Source organism: Sebastes umbrosus, chromosome 7 (genome assembly GCF_015220745.1).
Source record: "Sebastes umbrosus isolate fSebUmb1 chromosome 7, fSebUmb1.pri, whole genome shotgun sequence".
NCBI classification, from domain to species: Eukaryota; Metazoa; Chordata; class Actinopteri; order Perciformes; family Sebastidae; genus Sebastes; species Sebastes umbrosus.
The window spans coordinates 25679189-25705158 of NC_051275.1; the positions used below are offsets into that span (position 1 = coordinate 25679189).

The 25970-nt window shown below is 42.5% G+C and overlaps 2 protein-coding genes across 2 annotated transcripts; one reads left to right on the top strand and one right to left on the bottom strand.

Moving 5' to 3' along the window:
* The first annotated feature begins 7028 nt into the window (after positions 1-7028).
* On the top strand, positions 7029-8798 carry LOC119490923 (C5a anaphylatoxin chemotactic receptor 1). The gene is made up of 2 exons (XM_037774467.1): positions 7029-7134; positions 7443-8798. The coding sequence occupies exon 2, from the start codon at positions 7455-7457 to the stop codon at positions 8502-8504; it is 1050 nt and encodes a 349-aa protein (XP_037630395.1). The 5' UTR covers positions 7029-7134; positions 7443-7454; the 3' UTR covers positions 8505-8798.
* Positions 8799-12198: 3400 nt separating this feature from the next.
* Positions 12199-23026, bottom strand: LOC119492133 (dapper homolog 3). The gene is made up of 4 exons (XM_037776517.1): positions 22677-23026; positions 15672-15804; positions 14793-14903; positions 12199-14488 (listed from the first exon to the last, which is right to left on the bottom strand). The coding sequence occupies exons 1-4, from the start codon at positions 22911-22913 to the stop codon at positions 12978-12980; spliced, it is 1992 nt and encodes a 663-aa protein (XP_037632445.1). The 5' UTR covers positions 22914-23026; the 3' UTR covers positions 12199-12977.
* Positions 23027-25970: the final 2944 nt, after the last annotated feature.

Consider the following 25970-nt stretch of genomic DNA (forward strand, 5'->3'; position numbering starts at 1 on the left):
TATGAGCAGTATTTATTAAAGGAACAGTGTGTAGGATCTAGCGGTGAGGTTGCAGATTACAACTTCTCCGGTGTGCCAAGCATGTTAAAGAGCTACAGTGGCCAATGGAAAATGCTAATGGCCCTCTCTAGAGCCAGTTGTTGTAAGAGTAGAGTGCTTAAAGTGTGTGTACGTGGGAAGTGAGTGGTGAAGCAAGAGAGAGAGAGAGAGAGTGGCGCCGATGAAGGTGAGTAATGTTATTAACATTACTCACAGGAAAAGATGGTGGACTCTGTGGAGAGTACCTGCTCCCTATGTAGATATAAACGGCTCATTCTAAGGTAATTAAAAACACAATGATTCATATTTTCAGGTGATCATACATTAAAGAAAACATACTTATTAATAGTATATTCCATTTCTGCCAATAGATCCCCCTAATTGTTACCCACTGTTCCTTTAAAGTGCTGTAAAATGTGTTGGCTCTGAATCCATTTGCTGTTTTGTTCTGTCCTGAATCTGTGAATCATTTTATGATGATCTTTTTTCATGATATCACTGACCACATCCAGTGGTTATATCTCAAATTTGATGTCTCATCACGCATGATGCGAGTGACGAATACTGACTAATGTTGTGATATTTAAGTCAGCATTTTCTTCCACAGGGTTACAAAAGTAACTGGTCAGAGGCTTTTTTTTTCTCCAGACAGGATTGGACATGTTGAGCCAAAAAAAGGGCAGGCAGCTCTAGTTGATTTTCATTATAGCAGTTGAGAACTGTAGTTGCGTAATAATACTTCCATTTGAGTGTAGGCTGATTTGTGAATAACTTGTATATATGGAAACGTTGTTGTGTCACTGTAAAATGATGATTATTAGTTTGACAATAAAGTATTTTGTCCCACTAATTCATGAAATTATTTGTGGGTGCTGAGGGTTTATTATCACGTTTTTAACATTTAGAATAAATCCACTAATACTTTTTTTTGGATCTAGACTACGAAATGATATATGTAAAATGTGCAAATTATCTTGAAAACCATCTACAAACTGACAGATTGAATAATGTTTGTGTCACGTTTAGGATGAATTTAACATTGAACCCAAATGCAGAGTAACTGGCAGGACAGGTATGTATTAAATAAAAGCGAGCTTTAATTAAGCTGAAAACAGATCCAAAAACCACAAAAACAGGGAGGAGAACAAAAATACAAAGAAACCACAAAGTACAAATGAAACACACCAAAAAACCAAACTGAGAACAACATGAAACTACAAACCAGAAGAGACTAGGAACACGGGCAGGAGGAACACTAGGACCAGAACCGGAGGAAACAAGAGACACGGAGGACAAGGTAGACGGGGCTGGGAAGACAAGACGAACCGACAAGGACAGAGGGGAAACACACAGGCTTAAATACCAGACAAGATTACACACAGGTGAAACAAATCAGGGCGGGGCAGATAATCAACAAAAGGCGGGAAAACAAACAAAGGAGGGAAGTAAAACCAGACAAGACACAGGAGGAGTGAACTACCAAAATAAAACAGGAAACACCGGAATAATACCAAAATAAACCAAAACCAAAATCACAAAAGTAAATAATAAGAGGCTGACACAGCCAGAACATGACAGTTTGATTTCATGTCATACAAACTAGTTACAAGATAGATGCAATGTATATCAGAATCGGAAATACTTTATTGATCAATTGGATCAGTTGCTCATATATAAACAATAGGGGTGACGAAAAGCTATATCGCGATATCAAGGCATTATAGGTACATCTAGTCATATAAGCACTGATCATCATTCTTTCGTCTTCTTCAGTGCTTTGTTCCCAGCCAACATTTGTATGTGGGGCCCATGTGGAAAAATGTGTGAAAAATGGGCCCTATATGGGATTGTCCGCGGGTTCTATAATGACCCAATGTCAATTGCCCACATGGAATCCATGTAGGATTACAATGGGTGTTATGTGGGACCCAACTGGGCAACATACCCAAGACCCATCTTGACCGACTATCGACCGACTAAGACCCGACTATCGCATCGCGTAGCATCGGACGCGCTATGTCCACACTGAATACGTTAAAGGGACTGTTTGTAACTTTCTAAGCATATAAATGTACCGGGTTGGGACACATGCGCGCTCGCATATGCGCGTTCTCGCTGTCTCGCTCCGCCTCTAGACGTGAACGCGCGCTCACTACACACTGCAGAAGAGTTAGTTTAGCTCTGAGAATATCTAGTGAATGTATAGTGGACGTTTGTGCAGAAATAAATGCTGCAGCTTCTCCAGACCAACAGAGGTTTCCTGTGTCTTGTGAAGTGACGGGCTCCGCAGCGAGTAACGTTATCGTCTCGTTACCGACTGGGTGCCGGTGTCTCCCTGCTCTCTCCGGCTGTGGGCGGAGAGAACAACGCCCCGCTGCCTCAGCCTGCGCTGAAGCAGGAAAAGCCAACACTAGGATCAGCATTGATTCATGGAGAGACCTCCATCTGGTCAGCTAACATTACTGCCAAACAGGTGAAATATAGAGTGATATTGTGGTTTTAGCTGACGTGTGTCGCCTCACTGTTTTGAGCAATGCTCATTCATGTCTATTTAGAGCGAGCAAGCGCGAGCCCGACGCTGATTTCATTGACTTAACGGCCACAGGTGTCGCTGTTAACAAGCATTTCTGAAAGTTACAAATAGTCCCTTTAAATCTGCACTTCTGTTACTTCATGTAAACAAACCAGGAACATATCAGCTGTGAGCTCCAGATCAGACTGGAGCTGGAGACGTAACCACTTAAAAGATGGGTTAGTAGTACTTGTTATCTTCCTACGTTCGTACTTTTTTTTTTTTTATCAGAAAACACACGTTTTATTTTGATATTTACTGGAAATAACATACGATATAGCCAAGAGGAAGTAGGTTGTTATCTAGTGATCTTCTCCAGCCAGCTGCCACCTTATTATGGTTTCTGTAGTGAAATGAGGAGGTACTGGAGGTAACTCCTCAGTAGTAAAATGAGGAGGTACTGTTGGCTACAGATAACTCCTCAGGCCTTATTATGGTATTTGTAGTGAAATGAAGAGGTACTAGAGGCTACAGATAACTCCTCAGGCACGCCCTGCGTCTTGCTCGTGCCAGGGTCAAAATGTGCACACACACAGGTGCCGAGATACAGTAAACAGGGAGTTAAACAACACATTAATCTAACAGTCGGACTGATTTCTTCATAACTATAATTTAAGTTAATAAAGACTAAATGTGGATTTTTCACTCACCAGTTGTTGTCCCTGCTCAGCCTGCTGTAGTGTAACATTAGTCCATTGTTTTATTCCACAATACTGAACAGAATAATCCAAACAGGTAGAAAAAGTAGTGAGGTGGCTGTTATATTTTTTGACAGGTAGCTCGTAATAAAGTTTCACTAGTGAACTTTATTACATATAACTGCGAGCGTCAATGCCTGTGCTAAAAGTGTCAGTAATCAAGTTCATATTTTCATTTATATCCAGGACAACTGACCCGGTTTTCTCGGCTCATTTTATCTAAACTAATCAGCTGTTCCTCTCAATATGACTGACAGGAAAAAAAAGGAACTGTGTATCCGATAGAAGTTCAGATAAGACGTCACGCCGCGCTGTGCAGCACCGTGTTGCTCGCGGCCAGTTAGGATCCTCCAACAGAAAACAATGTAATCAAGCCCAAGTACATGTCCTAGTGGTTTCCTAAATGCTAAACTAGGGCTGCGTTCCAAATCGCATACTTTTTCTTTTTACTTTTAATACATACTGCAGCTGCCCTTACAAAGTACATACTACTGTTGCATGCAGTATGCACACAATTGGTACATACTACTTTGTCAAAACATTGCACCTTGAACTTTGACCCTCTTGCTTGTATATCTGCTATGCAGAGGATTGTGGGTCAGAATAGCCAGGAAAAAATACTGCATTTGACATACTATGTTTTGGGATATACCAAATCTTTTCTGGCATACTAAATAGTATGGTAGTATGAGTATTGGAGCGCACAGCAGGTTGCATTCCTCTGAGCAGTGAATATATAAGCAAGAGGGTCAAAGTTTGTGCAATGTCATGATGAATTGTATGCATACAGCATGCAACAGTACCTACTTTATAAGGGCAGCTGCAGTATGTACTGAAGGAAAAAGAAAAAGTATGCGATTTGGAACGCAGCATATCACTGTTTTGTGCTTTATTGTGCATTGCGGACGCTTCAATCTTAATGAGTCACGTCAGAGCGGCAGGTGTCAGATTTCACATATGACGAGAGAGAATTAACAGACCGAGAGTTGGCGAAGGATTTCTTGTCGAAGCGATAAAAGCAAACTATTTGGCAATATTTCAGATATAAACCCAGTGCTATAAGGGAACCACAAGGTTAATGAGGTAGCGTTAATCGCAGCGAGGAGGACAGGAAACATCACAGTCGCAGCTGGTGGGTGCGGCGCCAGATAGACCGGAGAGGCCAGACACACAGCCAGCCACCAGAAGGTAAACATCAAAGTAAGAAAGCTACACATGTTGTCCGTCATCTTTTCCTGTCAAATGTCCGGTTTAATCAGTAACACCGGTGTTATTGAATATTTCCTCACCATCACATCCCTAGTGCTGGTGTGGTTAGTGCACCATCACACCCCTAGTGCTGGTGTGGTTTATGCACCATCACCCCCCTAGTGCTGGTGTGGTTGGTGCACCATCACACCCCTAGTGCTGGTGTGGTTTATGCACCATCACCCCCCTAGTACTGGTGTGGTTGGTGCACCATCACACCCCTAGTGCTGGTGTGGTTGGTGCACCATCACATCCCTAGTGCTGGTGTGGTTTATGCACCATCACATCCCTAGTGCTGGTGTGGTTTATGCACCATCACCCCCCTAGTGCTGGTGTGGTTGGTGCACCATCACACCCCTAGTGCTGGTGTGGTTGGTGCACCATCACACCCCTAGTGCTGGTGTGGTTAGTGCACCATCACATCCCTAGTGCTGGTGTGGTTTATGCACCATCACCCCCCTAGTGCTGGTGTGGTTAGTGCACCATCACACCCCTAGTGCTGGTGTGGTTGGTGCACCATCACACCCCTAGTGCTGGTGTGGTTGGTGCACCATCACATCCCTAGTGCTGGTGTGGTTTATGCACCATCACCCCCCTAGTGCTGGTGTGGTTGGTGCACCATCACACCCCTAGTGCTGGTGTGGTTGGTGCACCATCACACCCCTAGTGCTGGTGTGGTTGGTGCACCATCACACCCCTAGTGCTGGTGTGGTTGGTGCACCATCACACCCCTAGTGCTGGTGTGGTTAGTGCACCATCACATCCCTAGTGCTGGTGTGGTTTATGCACCATCACCCCCCTAGTGCTGGTGTGGTTGGTGCACCATCACACCCCTAGTGCTGGTGTGGTTGGTGCACCATCACACCCCTAGTGCTGGTGTGGTTGGTGCACCATCACATCCCTAGTGCTGGTGTGGTTTATGCACCATCACCCCCCTAGTGCTGGTGTGGTTGGTGCACCATCACACCCCTAGTGCTGGTGTGGTTGGTGCACCATCACACCCCTAGTGCTGGTGTGGTTGGTGCACCATCACATCCCTAGTGCTGGTGTGGTTTATGCACCATCACCCCCCTAGTGCTGGTGTGGTTGGTGCACCATCACACCCCTAGTGCTGGTGTGGTTGGTGCACCATCACATCCCTAGTGCTGGTGTGGTTTATGCACCATCACCCCCCTAGTGCTGGTGTGGTTAGTGCATTTGCAGCTGATTTGCAGCCAGGCAGTAATGGAATGAGTCATGTGAAATTAGCATAGCAAGTTGTGTGATGTTTTGCATTTTGTGTCTTTTAAATAAAAGGCTACTTTTTTTATGGAAGTTTTTATTGGACTTTATTAGTTGTAACCCACAGAAGACATTCCACAAATGTGTACCATGATCTGCAAATATTTCACTAACCACAAACATGTATTTTTGGATTTGTGTTGTGTAAAATCACATCCACAAAAATACAGGAAATACGCAGAACTTACTCTGTAAATATGTATTTTAAGGTTTACATGTAAAGTGATATCTACACATTTGTGCATCTATTTCGTATCTGCAGATCACTTCCTGTGCATTTATGGGCCATAAAATACTTATTTACAGAGTAAGTCACGTGTATTTGCAAATCGCCCTTTATTTTTGTGGATGTGACTTTACACAAGTACAAAAATACGTTTGTGGGTAGTGAAGTATTTGCAGATCATGGTACATATTTGTGAATTGTCTTCTGTGGATTACAACTAATAAAGTCCAATAAAAACGTCCTTACTTTTTCAGTCATATATTTTCATCATTCAATTTGATTTTAAAATTATTGTTATAATATCGTATCGAGATCGTGAACCCAATATCCCGTATCGTATCGTGAGCTGAGTGAATCGTCACACCCCTAATAAACAAGAAATGTAAGAAAATAGAAATAAAGGAGTAACATGTAAATTATGTACATAATGCTACAACATTGTAAATAATGCTACACTAAGTATATACATAATGCTACAATATAGTGTATAACACATATATGTACAGAAATACAAGTAAGTAATAAAATTAAAAATAAGAAATGAGAATATAAGAAATATGTACATATATTAGCATTAAGATGCGCAATATATAGCATATACCCACAGTGCAAAAAAGGTAAATACAAAATACTTGAAGTACAAAATACTTGCTGAGAAGTGGGATCTATTAAGTGTGTTAAATATAAATGCCAGAATGATAAGTATTAAATAGGAATATTTCTTGAAATAAGTATATTTTCAGTATATATACAGTACATACTGTATATACAGTATAAATGCAGTATTAATGACAGAGTTATTTAGATAAGTAACATATAAAAACATATACATGAAGTGTGAATAAACAAAAATAAAAGGAACTGCATACTACATTTTTTGTTTGAACTGAACTATTTCCATGGAAGACAAGTGTGTATTTTTAGTTTAAGTTTGTATGAATATTGTGCAAGTGCGGGTGTTTTAGTGTGTGTGTGTGTGGGGGGGAGCAGGAAGGTATAAAACACACTTAAAAGCAGAACAGCTCCATAACTTCCTCCGAGCAGTAAGGGTGCAACAGAGCACTGAAACCGTGAGTTGAAATAATATTAGCAAAATCTAATTTTAAGTTTTAAATATTACTGTTTTTCTGTTTTTTGTAATTTTACATATTTATAAAATAATTAAACTTTAATCAGGTTGAATTGTATAATCTGTTATGACTGTGTTGGGCTAATTCATGGACTTATCTATAGCTTTAAACATAATAATTGTGAAAGTTCATTTGTTTTACATTAAACATTTGTCTCACCAGATGAATCCATATTGTTGTCCATCTAATTATAATGGTAATTTCAGCATGATAAAAAGGTTATAATGCAATAACTTTTCCATTTACAGCTTTAACCAGCCATGGGGGACTTTGAATATGATTATGACTTTGACTTTAATTCAACCAATTCAACGGACGATTACAACTACACACTGCCTGTGTTTCCTGACACTTACATCCCTGCGATTCAACCGCTCCAGATCGTGGCTCTGGTCTTCTACAGCCTTGTGTTCCTGCTGGGTGTCCCCGGGAATGCTCTGGTGGTGTGGGTGACGGGGTTCTGCATGCCCCGCTCAGTCACCTCCCTCTGGTTCCTCAACCTTGCGCTGGCTGATCTTCTGTGCTGCCTCTCCCTCCCTCTGCTCATGGTCCCTCTAGCCCACGATGACCACTGGCACTTTGGCCCGCTGGCCTGCACGTTTGTCAAAGGCCTGTTTCACCTGGTGATGTACTGCAGTGTCCTGCAGCTGGTTCTGATCAGCGTGGATCGCTGGATGCTTGTCAGCAAACCCGTCTGGTGTCAGAACAACAGGCGACCTAAAAAGGCTGCCTGCGGGTGTGTTGCTGTCTGGTGCCTGGCACTGATAGGCAGCATCCCTCAGTTTATCTACACCAAGGAGATCGAAGCAGGTGAAGACAAGCGAGAGTGTATCACAGTGTACACCTCACTCAGTGCCTGGCTCGTCACATCCATCCGCTTCGTGATGGGATTCTTCTTGCCTTTTGTGGTGATTGTCATCTGTCACTTGGTGGTGTACCGGAGAGCAGAGAGCGGACTGTCACGAGCTCGAACCCGCTCCAAGCGCACACTTAATATCATCATTGCTGTGGTGCTGAGCTTCTTCCTCTGCTGGCTCCCACTACACACTGTGGACTTCCTCATATTGATGACCCCTCGAAATTCCCCCAACAGGCCAGGACTTTACCTGGCACATGTTTTAGCACTTTGCCTGGCATATTTCAACAGCTGCCTCAACCCGCTGCTCTATGTGTGTCTGGGTCGGGGCTTCAAAGACAGCATGAACCGCTCCCTGCGCCACGTGCTCCACTTCATCAGCGAGGACCCGACGACCAAGGTGAGCATTGACACCAAGAGCTCGAGCACTGGGAAGGAGACAACTAAAATTTGATGTTGTATTGACTTTGATATACTGTGCAGTATCGCTATTCTTATAAAAGTGTTGCATTTTCCATACCTATGGTAGCTTATAGTTTAAAAAGAGTGACCTATGCTCCACTCATTGCACTGAACTTGGGGCATTCTAACCATCAGGTTTCACCATAAACAATGTGCTAAGGGTCCCATATTATGCTCATTTTCAGGTTCATACTTGTATTTTGTATTTCTACTAGAACATGTTTACATGCTGTAATGTTAAAAAAAAACTGCATTTCATACTGTCAGCCTGAATATGCCTGTATTTACCCTCTGTCTGAAACGCTCCGTTTTAGACCATTTTGACGAAATTGCAACAGAATTGCGTTGCTAGGCAACAGTTTGGGTCCATGTGTACTTCCTGTCAGCTGATGACATTCACATACACTGCAGCAGGAAATAAACTGGGACACATTTAGAATATTTACGTTTAAAATTGTGTCAAGGGTCTAAATGTTGTATATTTGTGACATCACGAATGGGCAGAAATCCTGACAGCTTGTTTCAAATGCAGAGTTTCTGAATACGGGCTTTGTGTATTTCCCTGTGGATTTAATGTTTAGATACTTTCACAGTATTTATATAGGACATAAGCCTGCTTTATAATAAAAAAAACATGAATATCTCACTTTTTTTATAATATGGGACCTTTAAGAATGAACTTTTCGACACACACTGATCAAATAAACTCAGTCTGAAAAAGAAATTTCGCAATTTGAATGTGCGATCACACCAACCCTGCTGTTTTTATGAGCTGTTTTTAGATGCTTTTTTGCTGATGCATTTGAATAACAAGATATAAGCAGAAGATGTTAGAATCACGAACGCCTCAATGTTGAAAATCAGGAACCTTCTGCTAAACTGCAATGTTTCCTGTGGTAATTCACATGTCATGCAACAAGAATTCTTTAAACTTCTGTTTTTTTGCTCCTGCACAAGGATGATCTCAGACTGTGTATATAGGCATTTCTGTTATAAATGTAGAAATGGTCTGATCCCTGTATTACTTTTTGTATGTTGTAATTCAAGTTTGTTGTCAGAAATATACTTTTATGCTATAAATTATTAATACTTTGTTCTTGTAATACTTACCAGTATAAGACAGACACTTCCTCTTGTGTAACAGTATTATATGCATACACCACAAGAGGGAGCTACACTCTACATCCCTGAAGCTCAATGGCCAAGGTGCATTTTGGTGCATATGCTGTAGCTCCTGGGCTGAGACCCTAAAGACAAAAGAGACAATTTAGTGATGTTTATAGGTTTGTCAAATAAATTCAGATCAGAGTTCTCCACTTAGCATGTCTATAGAAGTCTATGAAATGTAAATCTATAATCATTTTTTTACCACTATGCCTAATGTATATTTATGTTAATATGATGTTTTGTATGTGATATGATGTTGTCTTTTTGTACCAGGGCAATTTAATAATAAACAAAACAATAAAAATGTGTTAAACTACCAAAAGTAAGAGCAAAAATGCCTTTATTTACAAACTACATTCATTCCAAACAAGGCCACATGATGGTATATACAAAAGCATACATATTTACAAGAGTGTCCAAGTCTGTGTCCCTATATTTCAATTAATCTGTCCACTTATACATACAGTATGTGCATGCATGCATGCATGTACACTGGTCCCTTACTATGGCCTTGAATGAACCCATTCCTGACTCACAGACCTGCTGATGCTCATTGGTCTCCACACAGTTTACAAAGAGGCAGAGCTGAGTATAACGATAAGGATAAAGGGATATTCTCTGCTCAGAGATTCACGATCAGCCCATGAATTTTGAGACTGTAGGAAAACCAAATGTAAACACAGATTTGTACTATTATTACATGTTTGTTCACTCCTGCACAAATGAGAGATGTTTCTTTTCTATATAGGATGCTGGCTAACTGCAGGACAAATCTTGTTCTAAAGCTTGAAATCTTACCACACACTAAAGTAATGCTTTATTTTATGGGTCTGTAGTTTCAGAACAATATCCTAATCATTTCTAAATCATTTTAAAGACGTTTCCGGGAAGGAACTATGTAATTTGGTACTGATTTGTGGGAAAATAGAGACTGTGTTCAGTGGTACACTACGAGGCCTCCAGGTCGCCCATTAATTCCTGATTATGGACACCTCTAAGGGTATTATTCTGCTTATACCATGGCCACTTGCCAAAGAAAAAGACAATTTATTTATATTTCCATGCGTTTTCCACATCCATTCACTCTGCATCCCTGATAACCCTGAGGCTTTGCTAAAGTGGAAAAGTCATTACCATCCCATAAGGTTCTTATGCAATGGAAACGTTGTTCACTGCTCCAGTAAATAGGGCGGACCTTAGCTAGGACTTGGCAAGGGGAGACATTTTTGTAGTCCGCTCTGCTCATAGAACCCTTTGTGCTCAGCTACGAGCTAGAAAGCTAATGTTATGCTAGCAAGATTCAATGTCAATAACATTGCGGTCAAAAAACACAGTTGACAAACAGTAACTATAATTGACAGTATGTTTAACAACAAGATTAGCTAGCGAGAAGTGGCGAGTTGAATAGCGAAACTGCATGATTTCTTAAGTGATAGTACCAGTTCAGAAGGGCAGGGTAGTGTAAACTTACTTCTTGCAGCTTGTGTCTCTTCAGGAAAACAAGCCCAAAGTCGCTTATAATAAGCGGACATAGCAACCGTGGTTGTAAATCTGATATTCAGTTGTTTTTATAGCTAGCGAATTCATTTATAACGGTGAACAGGCAGTTTCACTGAAACTACTTAATAGGTGTACACCGTGCAGCCAATCAGAATCGAGTACTCACCCAGACCAAAGAGCATAAGATTAAGGAGATGTAACTCCAGTGTTTTGGCCGCTGACGCCATTCTGGACTGAAAACGATTATTATATTTATAACAGGGGTTCTCGACCTTCCGTATCCTGAGGCCCACTTCTGATTGTTAAAAACATTTCCGAGGACCACCTTCCCAAATAAATTACAAACTGGGCTCCAACAACATTATTCGTTTAAAAAAACACTCAACTTTGTGTCAGTGCATCCAAGACATATACGTCTGTAAAGGGGAGACTCGTGGGTACCCATTGAATCCAGTTTTATTCACGTATCTCGAGGTCAGGGGTCAAGAGACCCGTCTGAAAATGGCTATGCCAGTTTTTCCTCGCTAAAATTCAGTGTATATTTGGAGCGTTATTTAGCCTCCTTCCCGACAAGATGGCAAGACATGGTTGGGACCAATGGATTCTTTAGTTTCCTATGATACTGGTAGCTTTAAAACTTAGCCCGCTACAACCTCTGAAAGACAGAATAGCGGCCATCGGATTTTGAAGAGGTTAATCTAACCATTTGGCAGGTCCTCCACGGCTCACTAGGTGGTCCTCTGAGGCCCACCAGTGGGCCCCGGCCCAGTGGTTGAGAATAGCTGAGTTATAATATTGTAATGTTCAATACAGGCCATTTCAGTAGAATATGACAATAGAATAGAAATAATTTTGTTTTATTTTTGTATGGCACTCTTTAGGCAGACGTTTTTACTGGCGTCCGGTATTCGCTTTGAGTCCAAAATGGAGGAAGCTTAGCTTTGCTGCAGGATGCTGATGTTGCAATGGAATTGACTTTCACTTCTTGGCAATATACATTCGTTACCCAGACCATGGTATAATACCAATTAACTGGTAACAGGAAGGCTTTTATTCAGTGCAGATCAGATCAGCTAACAATGCCAAAATGTGAAATTTTGAGCACAAAGTCTCCAATAATACATGAATATTCAAAGATGATTTACTTGGTTTTAAATTGAGCTGTTCTCTTGAGTTAGTACCAAATTACACAGTTCTTTAAGAAGCTTCCTAGGAAATTAGTGGGATATGTTGGACCTGTTAAATAGAGCAAATTTACCCATATTTCTTAGAAAAGCCAGTGCCATAAAACACTTTTATCTCATTTCTAGAGCTTTGGTGTTTAGCAAGACTTGAAGCTTTTGACAATATACCTATTAGTTGTGTAGACTTGCCTTCGGCCAACTCTACACTGTAGGAATTAATTAACCACAAGTCTATGATTAATTAAGTAAAAGGCCAACAGGCATCAAGAAAAACTGGCAGCCTATTCAGTCACTTAGCGACAGTGTGGTCCATGTCAACACAGTGTAACTTTGCATCACACCAATTATCATCAATTAGAGCAGGATAATGCCCATTAGTCTAGTGTCTGACGGTTGTCAGCTACAAGATAAATGCAACCAGATGATCTCCAGCAGATCTTTAATCATGCCCATTAATGTAAATGTCTCTCGCTAAGAGCACACTGTAATTAGAGGTAGGTAGAGTACAAAGACTGGATTGGTTTGTTAAGATCTGTGACCAAAAGTAGCAGCCACAGTGCTGCTCTGACAATGGCTTTACAACACAGTATGGGTTTAAAACAGGTTTCATTTCCTCATACAGTAGTCATGACTTTGAGGGACCCCGAGCGGAATCTGAGGATCTTCTTTTTGAGAGCGTGGGAGGCTTTTATTTTGACAAAGGCTTTTGGTTGAGAGGGGGCGTTGGCAGTGGCCTGTGGTGAAGGTGAGGATGAGGAGGAGGTAGAAGCAAGGCGTGGTGGCAGCTGCTGGGGCCACACCAGCCCCCCACTCTCATCCGAGTCACTGGAGAGGGAGCTTGAGGCCGGGGAATACACCTCGCTCATGCTGGACTCCGATTCTGCGGGGGCGGCGCCAGCGTAGCCCTCCTCCCCCCGACAGATAGGTGCTCTCTCCTGGAAGTCTGGGTGCCAGCGCTGGGTGGGCTGCTGCTGCTGCTGCTGCTGGTGGGGGTAGTTCTGCTGTTGGGAATGGGGACAAGGATGACCATGTCGGGCTTTTCGAGGTGGGCGTCTATGTGACTGCCCTGCTGTGGTCTCCCCTTCGTCCTGGCTGAGCTCCAGGTTGGAGCACCAACGTCGGCTCCCGTTGTTGCCCACCTGCTGTCCAGCGACTTGGCCTTGGTTCTGAGCAACATCCCCTCTGCCTTGGTGCCTCTCGGTGGTGCTGTACCTGCGCTCAGGAAGCACTCGCTGGCCCAGGAGGCTGTTTTCAGACTGGGATCGACTGGTTTTACTGCTGGATTTCTTGGATCTCTGTCGCTCGTTGTGGCTCTTCTTAGAGGTTCTGGACTTGGAGTGCGGGTGGTCAGGAGAGGTGACGGCTCGGTTGGGTTTAGGCTCTTGGTTGTAGTGTCGGGGCGAGCGCACAGGGGCATGGCAGGCTTGTCCGGGGATATACTGAGCGCTTACTAAATTGTGTTTGTGATGAATAGGAGGTTGTGGATGTAAGTAATGCTGGGGGGATGGGGGTTCACAATAAAGGTCAAGAGCCCCAACACCACAGTTGGGGTCCAGGGAGGGCAGAGGTGATGGTAGCCTCTCAGCCAGGGAGTGTGGCCTGGACTGGGGGTAGGGCAGAGCAAGATAACTGTCCTCCTCCATAGATGGGGCCTCTCCTCCACAGGCCTCCCCCTCCATCAGGTCACAACCCCAGCCTTGGCTCATAGGGTTTGCCGAAAGGTCAACGTGGGGCTGGAAGTGGGGGTCAGGAAAGCGCTGCTCTGTGGTAAGAGAGGGAGTTCTTCTGTGTAGGGAGCTGTGTCCAGAGGCGCTGCAGTATGTGGGGTCGGGGCTCAGGGTGGTGCGAGGCTGACACGGCCGTGGTGCGAGGGTATGACGCTGGATGAGACTCAGGATGTAACCCTCTACCCTCAAAGCATGCTGGTAGTCCTCCTCTGCGATCTGCTCCTCTGTAGGCTGCTGCCAGGCTTGGTTAGCTCCACTGGGGTCCCACTGCCAGGAGTCCATCGCTGCACCCTCCTCGGCGATGCCCTCCAGAGGTGGGTAAGGGGCAGAGAAGGAGCGGGGTAGGGTGGTGCGTAGGACTGGCACATCCAGGTCTCCATTCAGCATGAAGGGGTCTCCTAACAACAGATAACAAAACTGGTGTAGGCCAAGGTGCAGGGGCATAATTATCATACTGCAAACAAAAAACAAATCTATAAATAAGACATAAGCAATAATGCCAAAAGATGTCAGGGACTTACTGCTTAAATTCACATCTAATGTATGCCTTGGGGCCGATTTGAAACTCATTTTCATTTAATGGAATATTAAATCTTATGAAATAGTATGCTTGTATGCATCTCTCTCAGCTGTGATGGTTGCAGCTTGTTCTTATGTGTAGTTGTCTACCTCAGTCTTTCCAGATCTGCTACTTTTCCTTACCCACAGACTTTGGCCTGTCGTTGGTGTAACCCCAGGGGGAGACTGTCTCTGTGGGCTCAGTGGAACAAGATCTTCCTTTAGGCGACTGACCCTCGCTCGACTCATAGAAACCTACAGTAGGAAATACAATTAGAGAATGAGAGAGGGGATGACATTTATTAAAGCTCACTGATCATTCCAGTTCTCTAAAAATATGCTGCTTGATGCAGGCAGTGTCTCACCGCATCTCACAAATAGGCCACAAACAAAATTACAAGCAACTGGAGCATGAACAAACAATAAGAGCAGAAATAGCATTACAAACTCATTATAATATTTCAAAATGCAAAGAGAAAACATGACATTCTTTGCATATATTTTATGCAAAGAATTCACTCAGTGGCTTTATTGAAATTACAAAGTGCACATTTAGAAACCTCTTGATATTATATGTGAGCGAGTGTGCTTGCTCAGTCTGCTCGTTCCATAAAGCTATCCCTGTGAGGGTTACCATCTTATGAAGAACTCCTAGTGAGCTACACTAGTTTGTAATGAGTGATCATGTGGCATTCTGCGATGAAAAACAGTGAAACTTCAAACTGCATAGTACAGTATATGTGTGTGTTGTGCAGTTTGAGGTCTAAGTTAGCTCAAAGGATGCTTTGATCAATCTGGAACTGAGCGATATTCATCCAAACATATATATTAACTGTGTTTTTTTTAAATGCATGATTCATCATAGCCACCTAGTCTCAGGTGTCTCAGTTTATGTCCCCCACATGCAGTCAAAGTGGGGATGTTGACTGTGGTGGGACATAAGATGCAGTCAGGCAGGTATTATCTTTGGAATGCTAGTGGCATTTAGAGAGTGCCGAGCACAGAAAAGGTTTGTGGAAGTACCAGAGCTCGGCCGACTGTCGCCTGCGTCTCCTTGAGCTCCATCATAGCAGCCGTCGTCAGTGTCGATCCTCAGCTCCCCCACCTGCTGTTCCAGCGCCTGCATCAGGCCCCATGGGGAACTCTGAAGGGCACTCTGAAACACAAACACACACACACACACTCAGGCTGTTTTCTCGGTTTGATTGCGGCTGTTGAGAATTAATTTTTAAGTAGACAGTAAGAGGAAACAATCAGTGATTTCAACAACGAAGCAAAAAGTTCAAACGGTCCTCGCAATCAAATTACTGGTTTGCAGAAACGCTAACGACAGAAGCACAGCTGTGAATGCTTCACTGCTCGTTTCTCCAGCTGCTCTGTTTGTTTGGCACTCAGATAACCATCAGTCACCTGTTGAGACACACTGGGTTGTTTTTATGGGGTTGTATTTCAATAAAGGTTATCATTTGATAAAGTGTGTGTACAATAGAAAATAACCCAGCAAGTATAAGATGCATTATGTTATCAACTACTGACTTAATTCTAACCATTAATACGAGTAGCAGTTTTTCCAAAGATGGATATTTCAATCCTATGGGGGAAAGACTTTCATCGTTATTGTGGTGTATGTACAATAACAATGACTCAGATGTAGATTCTCCTTCACTAGTTACTAAAATACAAACGTGGCGGTCACAGGTCACCACTGTGCATCACTGAAGTGCATCTGTATCTGTCACTGGGCTATCTTATCTAGCGGAAGCAAGCTCACAGGGGAAGCAGTGAGTCAGAACATGAATAATTCAAGCGTTTGTAAAGGGTAGGGGGATGTTCTTTCATGTGTTCATACACACACACACACACACACACACACACACACGCAGACGCATGCTATCCATATACAGACAAATGTGCTTGCTCATACCTCGCATACCTCACAGAAAAAACACACTTTAAAAAAAGTGAAACACAACACTCATTGTTGCACTTCTATCTTTAACACGAGGACCCTCCGCTGATTTATTCCACATCTACAAAACTTCACTTCATAAAGAAAAAAGCGCCCTTATTCTGAAGGTCTAAAACTCAGAATTGGTTGTGATAAAGACAGAGAGGCAGAGTACACACACGCACGCATGCACGCACGCACGCACGCACGCACGCACGCACGCACGCACGCACGGACGGACACACACTGGTAAGACAGTGAAATTGGACATGCTCGTCCAGCCAGGCAGACAATTTGCACCGGTCTCATGTCGACATCATCTGACACACGTACTGACATCTGCAGAAACTTGCACGCAAGCTTGTCTACATGGGTTAACACACACACACACACACACACGCACGCACGCACGCACGCACACACAAGCACACACACTGAGACACATTTGTTGGAGGTGATACTGTTGACACTCGAGGCTCATTAGGAGACTTCATTACCAGAGGATTGAGCGTGTCCTCGTAACAAGGTGACACTTTTTACATTACAAACCTGCTATGATGGAGCACCTGTCAGACAGCTGCTACAGTCATCTGCACTTCCTGAGTACCGTCTTTGTGTGTCTGTGTCAATAAAACGCTGCCTATAGAAATGCGGACAGGTCCTATGGTGTGCAAATGAGCAAATGCTGCAAAACAGCTGATGAGAATGTTGTCATACTGGTAGAGAGCCTTTTGGCGTGGGCTGGCAATGTCGGTCTATCGGTCGGCCCGCCACATTGATCAAATGAAATATCTCCACTCCTATTGGTTGAATTACCATGAAATTTGGTCAACCTTTCCTCTATTGCCATCATCACTTCAAATTGTGAGTGTTAACAAGGAAATGTTAGCATGCTAAGACACTGAACTAAGATGTGAGCATAGTAAACATTATACCTGTTTAACATCAGCTTGTTAGCATGGTCATTGTGAGCCATGGATGTATAAAGACAACTGGATACAGCGTTGTAGGCGGGCTCCCGTTCATTCCTATGACAGTTGCTCAGTGGTGCATGAAGCCAAAATGGGTCGACTGCCGAGTGATAAAGTACCCGGATCATCCGGCGATCCATTGGGCCCAATGAGCAGGGAAATAACTCCAGATTTGGCTATTGGTGCATTTTACAACTTTTAGGACCTCATGATTTAAATAAGGGCTATTCAAGTGTTTGTACGGGAAAGTGGATTTACCTCAAAAAAAATTATCCGCTGAATTATGGACGTGTCTTTCCCAATTTAAGTCAATGGGAAAAAGTATTTTTGGGCCCAATGGCATCACGTGACGGACATGGAGGTTGTAGTACCACCGTTTGGCCACTACAAAAATGTGCATAAAAGCCCAGCGCTCTTCCTGGGGGCTTGTTGTGAGTGGTTGAGCATTTAGCTCAAAGCACCACCGTGGCTACGTTCCAAATCGCATACTTTTTCCTTTTCCTTTTAGTACGTACTGCAGCTGCCCTTACAAAGTACGTACTATTGCATGCAGTATGCATACAATTGGGACATACTACTTCCTCAAAACATTGTTTCTTAAATTTTGACCCTCTTGCACATATATCCATTGTGCAGAGGATTGTGGGTCAGAATAGCCAGAAGAGCATGCTGGCTTACGTATTTGCAAAATGCGACCAGATGTAGTAGGACATCCTGGTATTTATGTCATACTGCATTTCACATACTTTGTATTAGGACATAATAAATCTTTTTCTGGCATCTTAAATAGTATGGTCGCATTAGTATTGATACGGACAGTGTGTCTAAGTGCGTCCTCACAGAGCTGCTGGCATAACTGTAGACTCTTGTTCATAAAAGGTCACATTCTTGGACCAAATAACATTTACATGACTCATCTTTCATAGCTCAAGCTTGAAAACATAGTATGTCGTTGTCTTTCAGTGCGTGTTTTATCTCCTCCAAACTGTAATGGGTCAAGAAAGAAATTCCTGTAATAGAGGAAACTAAATCTGGACAGTGTGATCTTTTGGTCAGTGCGACAATCAGTGTTTGAGCTCTGTCTCCTTTGTCCTGCAGACTAAACACGGTCAGAATGTAAATGCTGTCGAGGGGCAATTGACCCAAGCTAACCTATGCTACCCACACAACCTCTTCACCCCAAACACTGTCATTTCTTTTGTCTCGACAAGGGCGCTTATTGTGTTACTATAAACAAAGCATTAGCATCACTACATCAATATGGTTTTGTGTGGCAGAAACGAAGAGTGGGGAGCTTTGTTTTAGCTACTGGTGTGGCGTAGAGAAGGAGCTGGGAGGAGGGGAGACTATTGGAAATCAATTCATCAATGATGCAAATTTACACAATTGATTGCTTGCCGCCCACAAATGCACACACACATACACACTGTGGAAGCCATGATGGAGCTGGTTATTAAATTATAATGCTGCAGAAAACAAACAAACCTTTGTGGACGAACAAACCAACCGAACACAATACAACATTTAGCAGCGTGGCTTTGGAGTGGGTTCATGCTGTAGTAGGGACCATTTTGCAAGCGTGGCTTTTGATTGCACTCCATTATTAATGGTCTCACACTGGTTCCTTGACACTCTGCACACTGTATCATTACTGTTTTACTGCATCCTCTGCTCCGGGCTGGTGGGGGGATGGGGGAGACGGAGGACACGGTGCAGCCAGCCTCACCTAGCCATTAGGATGTTTCACACTGGGTGTACGACACATCAGGAACACCTGCTCTTTCATTAAAAAAAAGACTGACCAGTAGGTGAAGCCAGGACAACACTATGTCTGATTGATAACTGATTTCTGTTCTTCAGCTACTGGGGAGTGTAGATGAAAAGTGAGGGGAGAGTTCGACGCAAGAATTTCAATCCAATAAGCTGTAAATCTTGCGAGAGAGGGGCGGTATAGAGACATTGCTGTTCCGCGATCCAAGAAAAAGGCGTGATTTGGACCTTGACTGTTGAAAAGAGGATTTTGATCCATAGAATAGACCTCTAACAAGCTACCGGTTGAAGGGGTTTGAAACGACAAGGCCAGGATGTCAAAATATATGGAACAGGGCACATGAGGCATGCAGCAGCTCTGCTGGACTCTATAATTAAAGCAATGTTGTGACTGGCTCCACACAGAGACGGCTGTGGGAGGCCGGAGACACACACACACACACACACACACACACACACACACACATACACAAGACACCATGCCGCCAGTTCCACTGCTTGACTAAACCGCTGATCCCTTCTTTCCTCAAATATACACACACATTTAAATGCTTTATTTTAATAAGTTAAATTCAATTTGAATGATAAATTCTAATTGTTGACACAGAGGTGCAGCCAGTGTTTACATAACCGTGGTGAATGGCATTCATTAGCATGCTCGGACTCCATCGTACGTGCACGGAGGCTTGTGGGCAGGGCAGCGGGGTGGGCTGGCTATGAATGGAGTCTCTTTTAAGAGAGACGTGCACCAGGCTGTGCTCATGTGTGGGACCGTTTCATAGCGAGTCTGTGGACATAATGTTTGCAAATGTGTACCTGGTTTGCCTCTGTGCATGTGTATTTACATGCACATGCATTTTCAGAAGCTCATTTGCCTGATTGCTTACGTAGGCTATGTGTACAAATGAACCAAATAAAACAGACGTTTAGGGGGTTATTTTTTTTTGTTTTTATCTTTGTGTTCCAGCACAAAACGGAGGAAACCACCCAGTGATCCACACGAATGATCGGCCACTGCTGAGTAGACTAACCGCTCTATACTCTCACTAATGATGTGCTGCTGTCTTAACACAATAAGGACACACACACTACCTGATTGATGACGAGCCAGCGGCTCAGCAAAGGCACACAACTAAAGCGAAAAAAAATACTGCAGACACATGCACACAATCCTGCAGGAGGAAGCACACTTTCATGCACTGACCTTTAGCATGTGGCCTACTACAAACACACACACATGCATAGATGATAATTAAAATATGTGAATCCACTAAATCAGGAGGAGATTAAATAGGACCTCAGAACACTCCAGGTTTCTAAAAAAAAGCAAACACTCCTCCACACATGTATGTACTGTATGTCACACTCACACAGTAGGCAGCTGAGAGGGAGGTCAGAGCTTCATGCTTTCCCAGCTGCTGTCTGGCGTCCCACAGCTGTCAACACCTTCAACAACCACACACACACACACACAAACTGTATCCAGGAGAAAAAAGGCCTCTCTCAGCCTGTCTAGGGGCCCTCACTTGTGTTCAAGGCAACTACACGCACGCGCACATACACGCGCTGGCAGTCCCACGGGTCTGCTGTTTCTGTGTCACACACACACACACACACACACCGTGAACTGTGCATTTTGGAGACTTTAACCTACATGGCAGCAGACGAGATTGGGGATTTGGCTTTGGACGCAGATGGTGACCTGATATCATGAAGACTCAATTTGAGACTTCAATTAGAAAAAGAAAAAGAAAAAAAAGTATTCTCCGAGGAATTACATCCCCGTGTAATTACTTGCACGCTTGGATAAGCATAGCAGTTAATAAACATCGATCCACGGACGCAGAAAATGAAACGATGCAGCCCTGCGGGGAAACGCGTGTCACTCCTTCACTGGCTTTGAAAATGGCTGTTTGCTGTCAGTGTGTGGATGCAGAGCCAGGCTGAAATGCGCTTGACAGCTCCAACACCAGCAGCACCACCAGGGGATGTGAATTCACTGGACTGGTGCGTGTGCACACTGGAAACACTTGACCCTCATGCACTCCTGTTATACATATTTCAAAACTGGTTTTATAATGAGCTTTTTATCAGAATATCAGATGTGGACTCATAAATCACAGTGCCCATATCATGCCAAACCCAACTGACACCATGCAGGGTGCCTATCCTCTCACTGGGGCCTCGGTCAGAATCATTAGTATTCTGCTCCATATGCGTCTATTGTTAGAGGAGGAGGAGGAGGAGGAGGAGGGAGGGAGGAGGAGGAGGTGTGAAGAGGAGGCGGCTGATTTAATTTCTTTTTCACCCTCTTTAATAATGGCTTCCTATTGTAGCAATGTTGAGACAGCTTGCAGGCTGCTGCAAGAGCAAAAACAGAAACAAAACTCCAAAATTAAACTTAACAAGAGATCAAATAAAATACAGTCCATAATAAAACAAATGTACAGTGTCGTTGCTCAGTGGTGCGTAAAACTTTCTGTGGGAGATGCTGCTGCCAACTGAAAGTCTTGGTTAACCCAGTTTTTTTTAATTCTCATGTTAATCCATGGGAACATGCTTGTATGTGTCACAACCATTTCTCATCAGTTAATCACCTTGATCCATAGTCCAATCCAGTTACAAACAACACAGTAAAATCAGATATGAAATATAAAACCCATGCAATAATAAAACTGGCAAACATGCAATACCAAAACATCAATAAAAAAACAACATGGTTTTATTGATATGTTTTATGGTGATAGTTTTAGCAGTTTCAATAAATCTTTTAAACTGATTATATTGTATTGGGATCTTCTTAACAGTGGAAACACCTTTTAATCGCTGGTATCCAAATAAGAACCTCACACTTTTGTGACATATGCAACAACTAAGAAAAGCATCAATTACATATGGAAGATAATTATGACATAAAACTGTTAACTGCAAGATAAACACACAAGCTGCAGGAATAATTGATTCCTTTATGATGTGCGGAGAGCGCAAATAAGAGCTTGTTAAGTAGTAAAACCTACAAAAGTGCATGATGAAGGAACAATGGGCCATTAAATAGTCCCTCTGTGCTCCAAGCAGGCGGCTGCTCCACCCCCTGATTTCTGTTCCTCCACAGGGCATAAATCTCAGCCCCAGAAGCCCAGACACACATTACATCCTTTCAAAACAGAGACCCTATTAATCAAGTTGAGTAACTTTTTTTTTTTGCAGATTAGAGGTCACCTCTACACAAAAGGTGCACTGCAGACTTAGAGTCCATGCAGGATAGGACTATATGGGGTAAAAGTGGGATTTTCTGCAGGAATCCAAACATGCATGTAAAAAGACATTGCAACTTCTTACCAGCTGTCGCCTCAGTGTCAGGTTTTCCTGCCCCCAGCTGCTGAAACACGCCAGCTCTCCTCTTGAGCAGCAGTCCTGGAGCAAAAGGTCTCCAAGAGCCAGAGCTCCCAGCACCAGGCACTCCTGCCTCTGCTTGCGGAGCTCCAGCTCGCACAGCCCGGCCACACTCGCCTCCAGACGCTCCTTGTTGGTCCGACTGCGCTCCACAGTCACCGGGAACGAGAACGCACGATGCATGGCTCTGCACAACAAAAACAAAAAATCCCCCAAAATTGCATGCACTATAAAAGCAAATTATTTAGTGTTATCTCCAAATTGGCCCAGATTTACGAGGGGCTATGCAGGGCCATGCTGGAGCAGCAGCATGGTTTCACCAGACTATCTATGCAGACTATACATTTTCTTCTATTTCGCAGCTGTCAGACGGAGAACCGCCCTCTGCGACCAGCCACGGACAGAGAGGAAAGTACACTGTAAAAAAAAGGGTGTAAAATAACGGACATTTTCTCGCAGCAGGGGCTCCAGAAAATGTCTTTTAAAAAACAGAAAAATACTGTCCGTTAATTAACATAAACTGTAAAAAAAAAGCAGTAATTATTAATTATCTTTATATAATTAGCCTTTATTACTGTAATATTACAAGAAATATTTTACTTTTAACATATATTTATTGTTAGAATAGAGTAATACACCGTACATCTAAGACCATTTACATATAAATCACAAAATGAAACATGTATTTTTGCAAAAGCCCAAATCTACATTAACTCTCAGAAGTTTTGGCAAAAAAAAAAATCTGTATTTTTACAAGAAATATTTTTAGAATTCCATGAAATCCTTTTCTTCTAACATAAATTAATTGTTAAAATAGAGTCATAAACATCTAAAAAAAACAGAATAATAACCATTAAAAATGATCAAGAAAAGCTTAAATACAGATAATTACGATTGTGATTACAAAAAATACTGTAAATCTAAGACCATTTACATATAAATCACAAATGAAACATGCAATTTTTGACATTTTTTTCTCTGTCATTTTGAAATACAGACAAAAAATTTAAAATTTCTTGAAAAAACTGTAAAAAAAAGTTGTTGTTTTTTACAGTGTGGGAGTCATCCTCCTCCTCTTTGCACATCCAATCTCAGCCTTCATTGGACGCGAGAGGCTGCTGGGCTTTCTGCGCATGAAGATGTCCCATCCCCCTTTGATTCATTGCAGTGACGCGTCGACCTCACCCATCTTCCCATCTTGGTCCGGGACTAATGGACTCCTTCAGGGGACGGGTGTTTCTGGGAGTGTAGTAAAAACACTGGGATTTTTTATTATCCTGAAAGCCACCATGTAGAGTTCAACAATAACAAGACTGATATACTGGTGAAAGAAGTTGTAACAATGGATAGATGAGTCTGACCTAATACCAATGTAAACATACAGATGCTGCAAATGCAAGACATTATGAAACATAGTTTGTGGTACATCAGATGTGTTTTGTTTTTAGACAATTCTATATTGTTACCTCATTATCCAATCCAGTTTTCATCCTTCCTTCTCCACCTGGCTGCCTGCTGCTCCTATGCTGCATGCCTTCAGGATGCTGAGGAAGGTTGAACACATTCATGTTTGGGGAAAAAACAGAAACAGGAAAACACATTTAACTTCACTTTTTAAGTCAGTCACATATAATATTTTAGATGTCACTGAGCCATGTTGTGCGTCTTAAGCAGCAGCTTACCCTCAAAGAATCAGAATCAGAAATGTTCTTTCCAAAACCCAACTGCTTTCTTTCCTTTTTCCTCCACCCTAATGTAATATTCATGAACATAGGTGATGTATTTTCTGATATTTGTGATGATTAATACGACATGTTTATAAATATCATATGATATCTAGAAGTATGGCTTGTGTATTACTGTTTTTATGAACTTTATCAAATTGTTAGTTGTTTGTGGATGTTTTAGCACGCTGGGGTTTTGGATTAACCACACCTTCCTTCATAGAGCTTGTTTTCCTATTGGTGTGCTGTATGTATAAATATGGATGTGGTTTCCACTTTTCAAACACTTTGACCTGATGAAAACCCAAGTATGATTGAAACGTAGTCAATAACAATATTGTGGCATGGAGTGGTGTGCAGGCGTTACCTTTTTCTTCTCTCCAATACAAAAAACAAAGCTGAAGAACATCGTTGCCCATCATCACCTGCCAGTCACCTGTTAGTGCTGTACAGAAGGTATACATATGTAATGTAAAAAAAAAAAAGGAATATTTGATAACTCACATTTAGCAAATGTCTCAATTTTGCTGCTCCATTATTTTTTCACGTGCATCTCAGTTGTTTCATCCTCTTTAGCCTCAATGACCTGGGCTGGCATCTTTCACCTGCATTCACTCGCTGAGCTTAGACAACATAGAGACAGTAATTAATAGGTCATTTATGCAGCAGTAATTAAAGTGAGACAACAGGGGGCCATAGGAATCCTGTGGGCAGACTGCTGCGAACATACTATAGGTTATGAAGAGAAACGTGTCCCAAAATAACAATGCTTTCAATAGGTTACATCAATATTTTAAAGTCTTTCGATTTAATTTTTTTATAAAGTGCAGTAACAGATGAATATTTCATCTTGGTGCCTCATGCTATCTTCCTCTGTAAAGTCTCCTGAGGTCAAACATACTGGGTCTTTAAGGATAACAACTTTAAAAGGTGCTAAATGCGAGATTGGGAGCATTTCTAATGACTCTGCACGGCTCTCAACATGGCGACAGCTTAGCCGACGGCTTGTAGTGCTAACAGTGAAAACAAAGGCAACAGTGCTGACAGAGATAACAGTGTAAACGAAGTGCTGACAGAGATAACGGTGTTAACCTGGGGGGGAAACTGGAGGGTGGGTGCTTTGCGTTCTCATCCTAACGTGTCATATACTGATGCTTCCTCAAATACCACAGCGTTACTTTTCGGTCGCACTGAACACGTGTTTAACGTTGTGAGTTAAACAAAAACGTGCTTAGGTTCAGGCAATAAAACCACTATAGTTAGGTTTAGGAACAAAACAACATAATTGGGCTTAAAACTACTACGTTTGTACGGAGAAAATTACACTGAACATTGTGAACAACACGGGACACAAGCGAACACCTGATTGTAATGTGACACATGGAACGCGAACAGCGGTCTCCTGGATGAAAGCCTTGTGTTTGTTGGTCACAAATTTTATGAAATGAATATGATTTGTCAAATTAAAGTATAAATAAAGTCTCCAAAAATAGCAACACTATTTGTATATTATATA

Bases quoted from the DNA above. Each gene is read 5' to 3' on its own strand.
- LOC119490923 (XM_037774467.1), top strand. From the start codon at position 7,455: ATGGGGGACTTTGAATATGATTATGACTTTGACTTTAATTCAACCAAT.
- LOC119492133 (XM_037776517.1), bottom strand. From the start codon at position 22,913: ATGCATCGTGCGTTCTCGTTCCCGGTGACTGTGGAGCGCAGTCGGACC. The intron at 14,904-15,671 runs GTACTTCCACAA...TTCCTACTGTAG, and splicing joins CGACAGTCGGCCGAGCTCTG to GTTTCTATGAGTCGAGCGAG. The intron at 14,489-14,792 runs GTAAGGAAAAGT...ATCTGTTGTTAG, and splicing joins CGACAGGCCAAAGTCTGTGG to GAGACCCCTTCATGCTGAAT.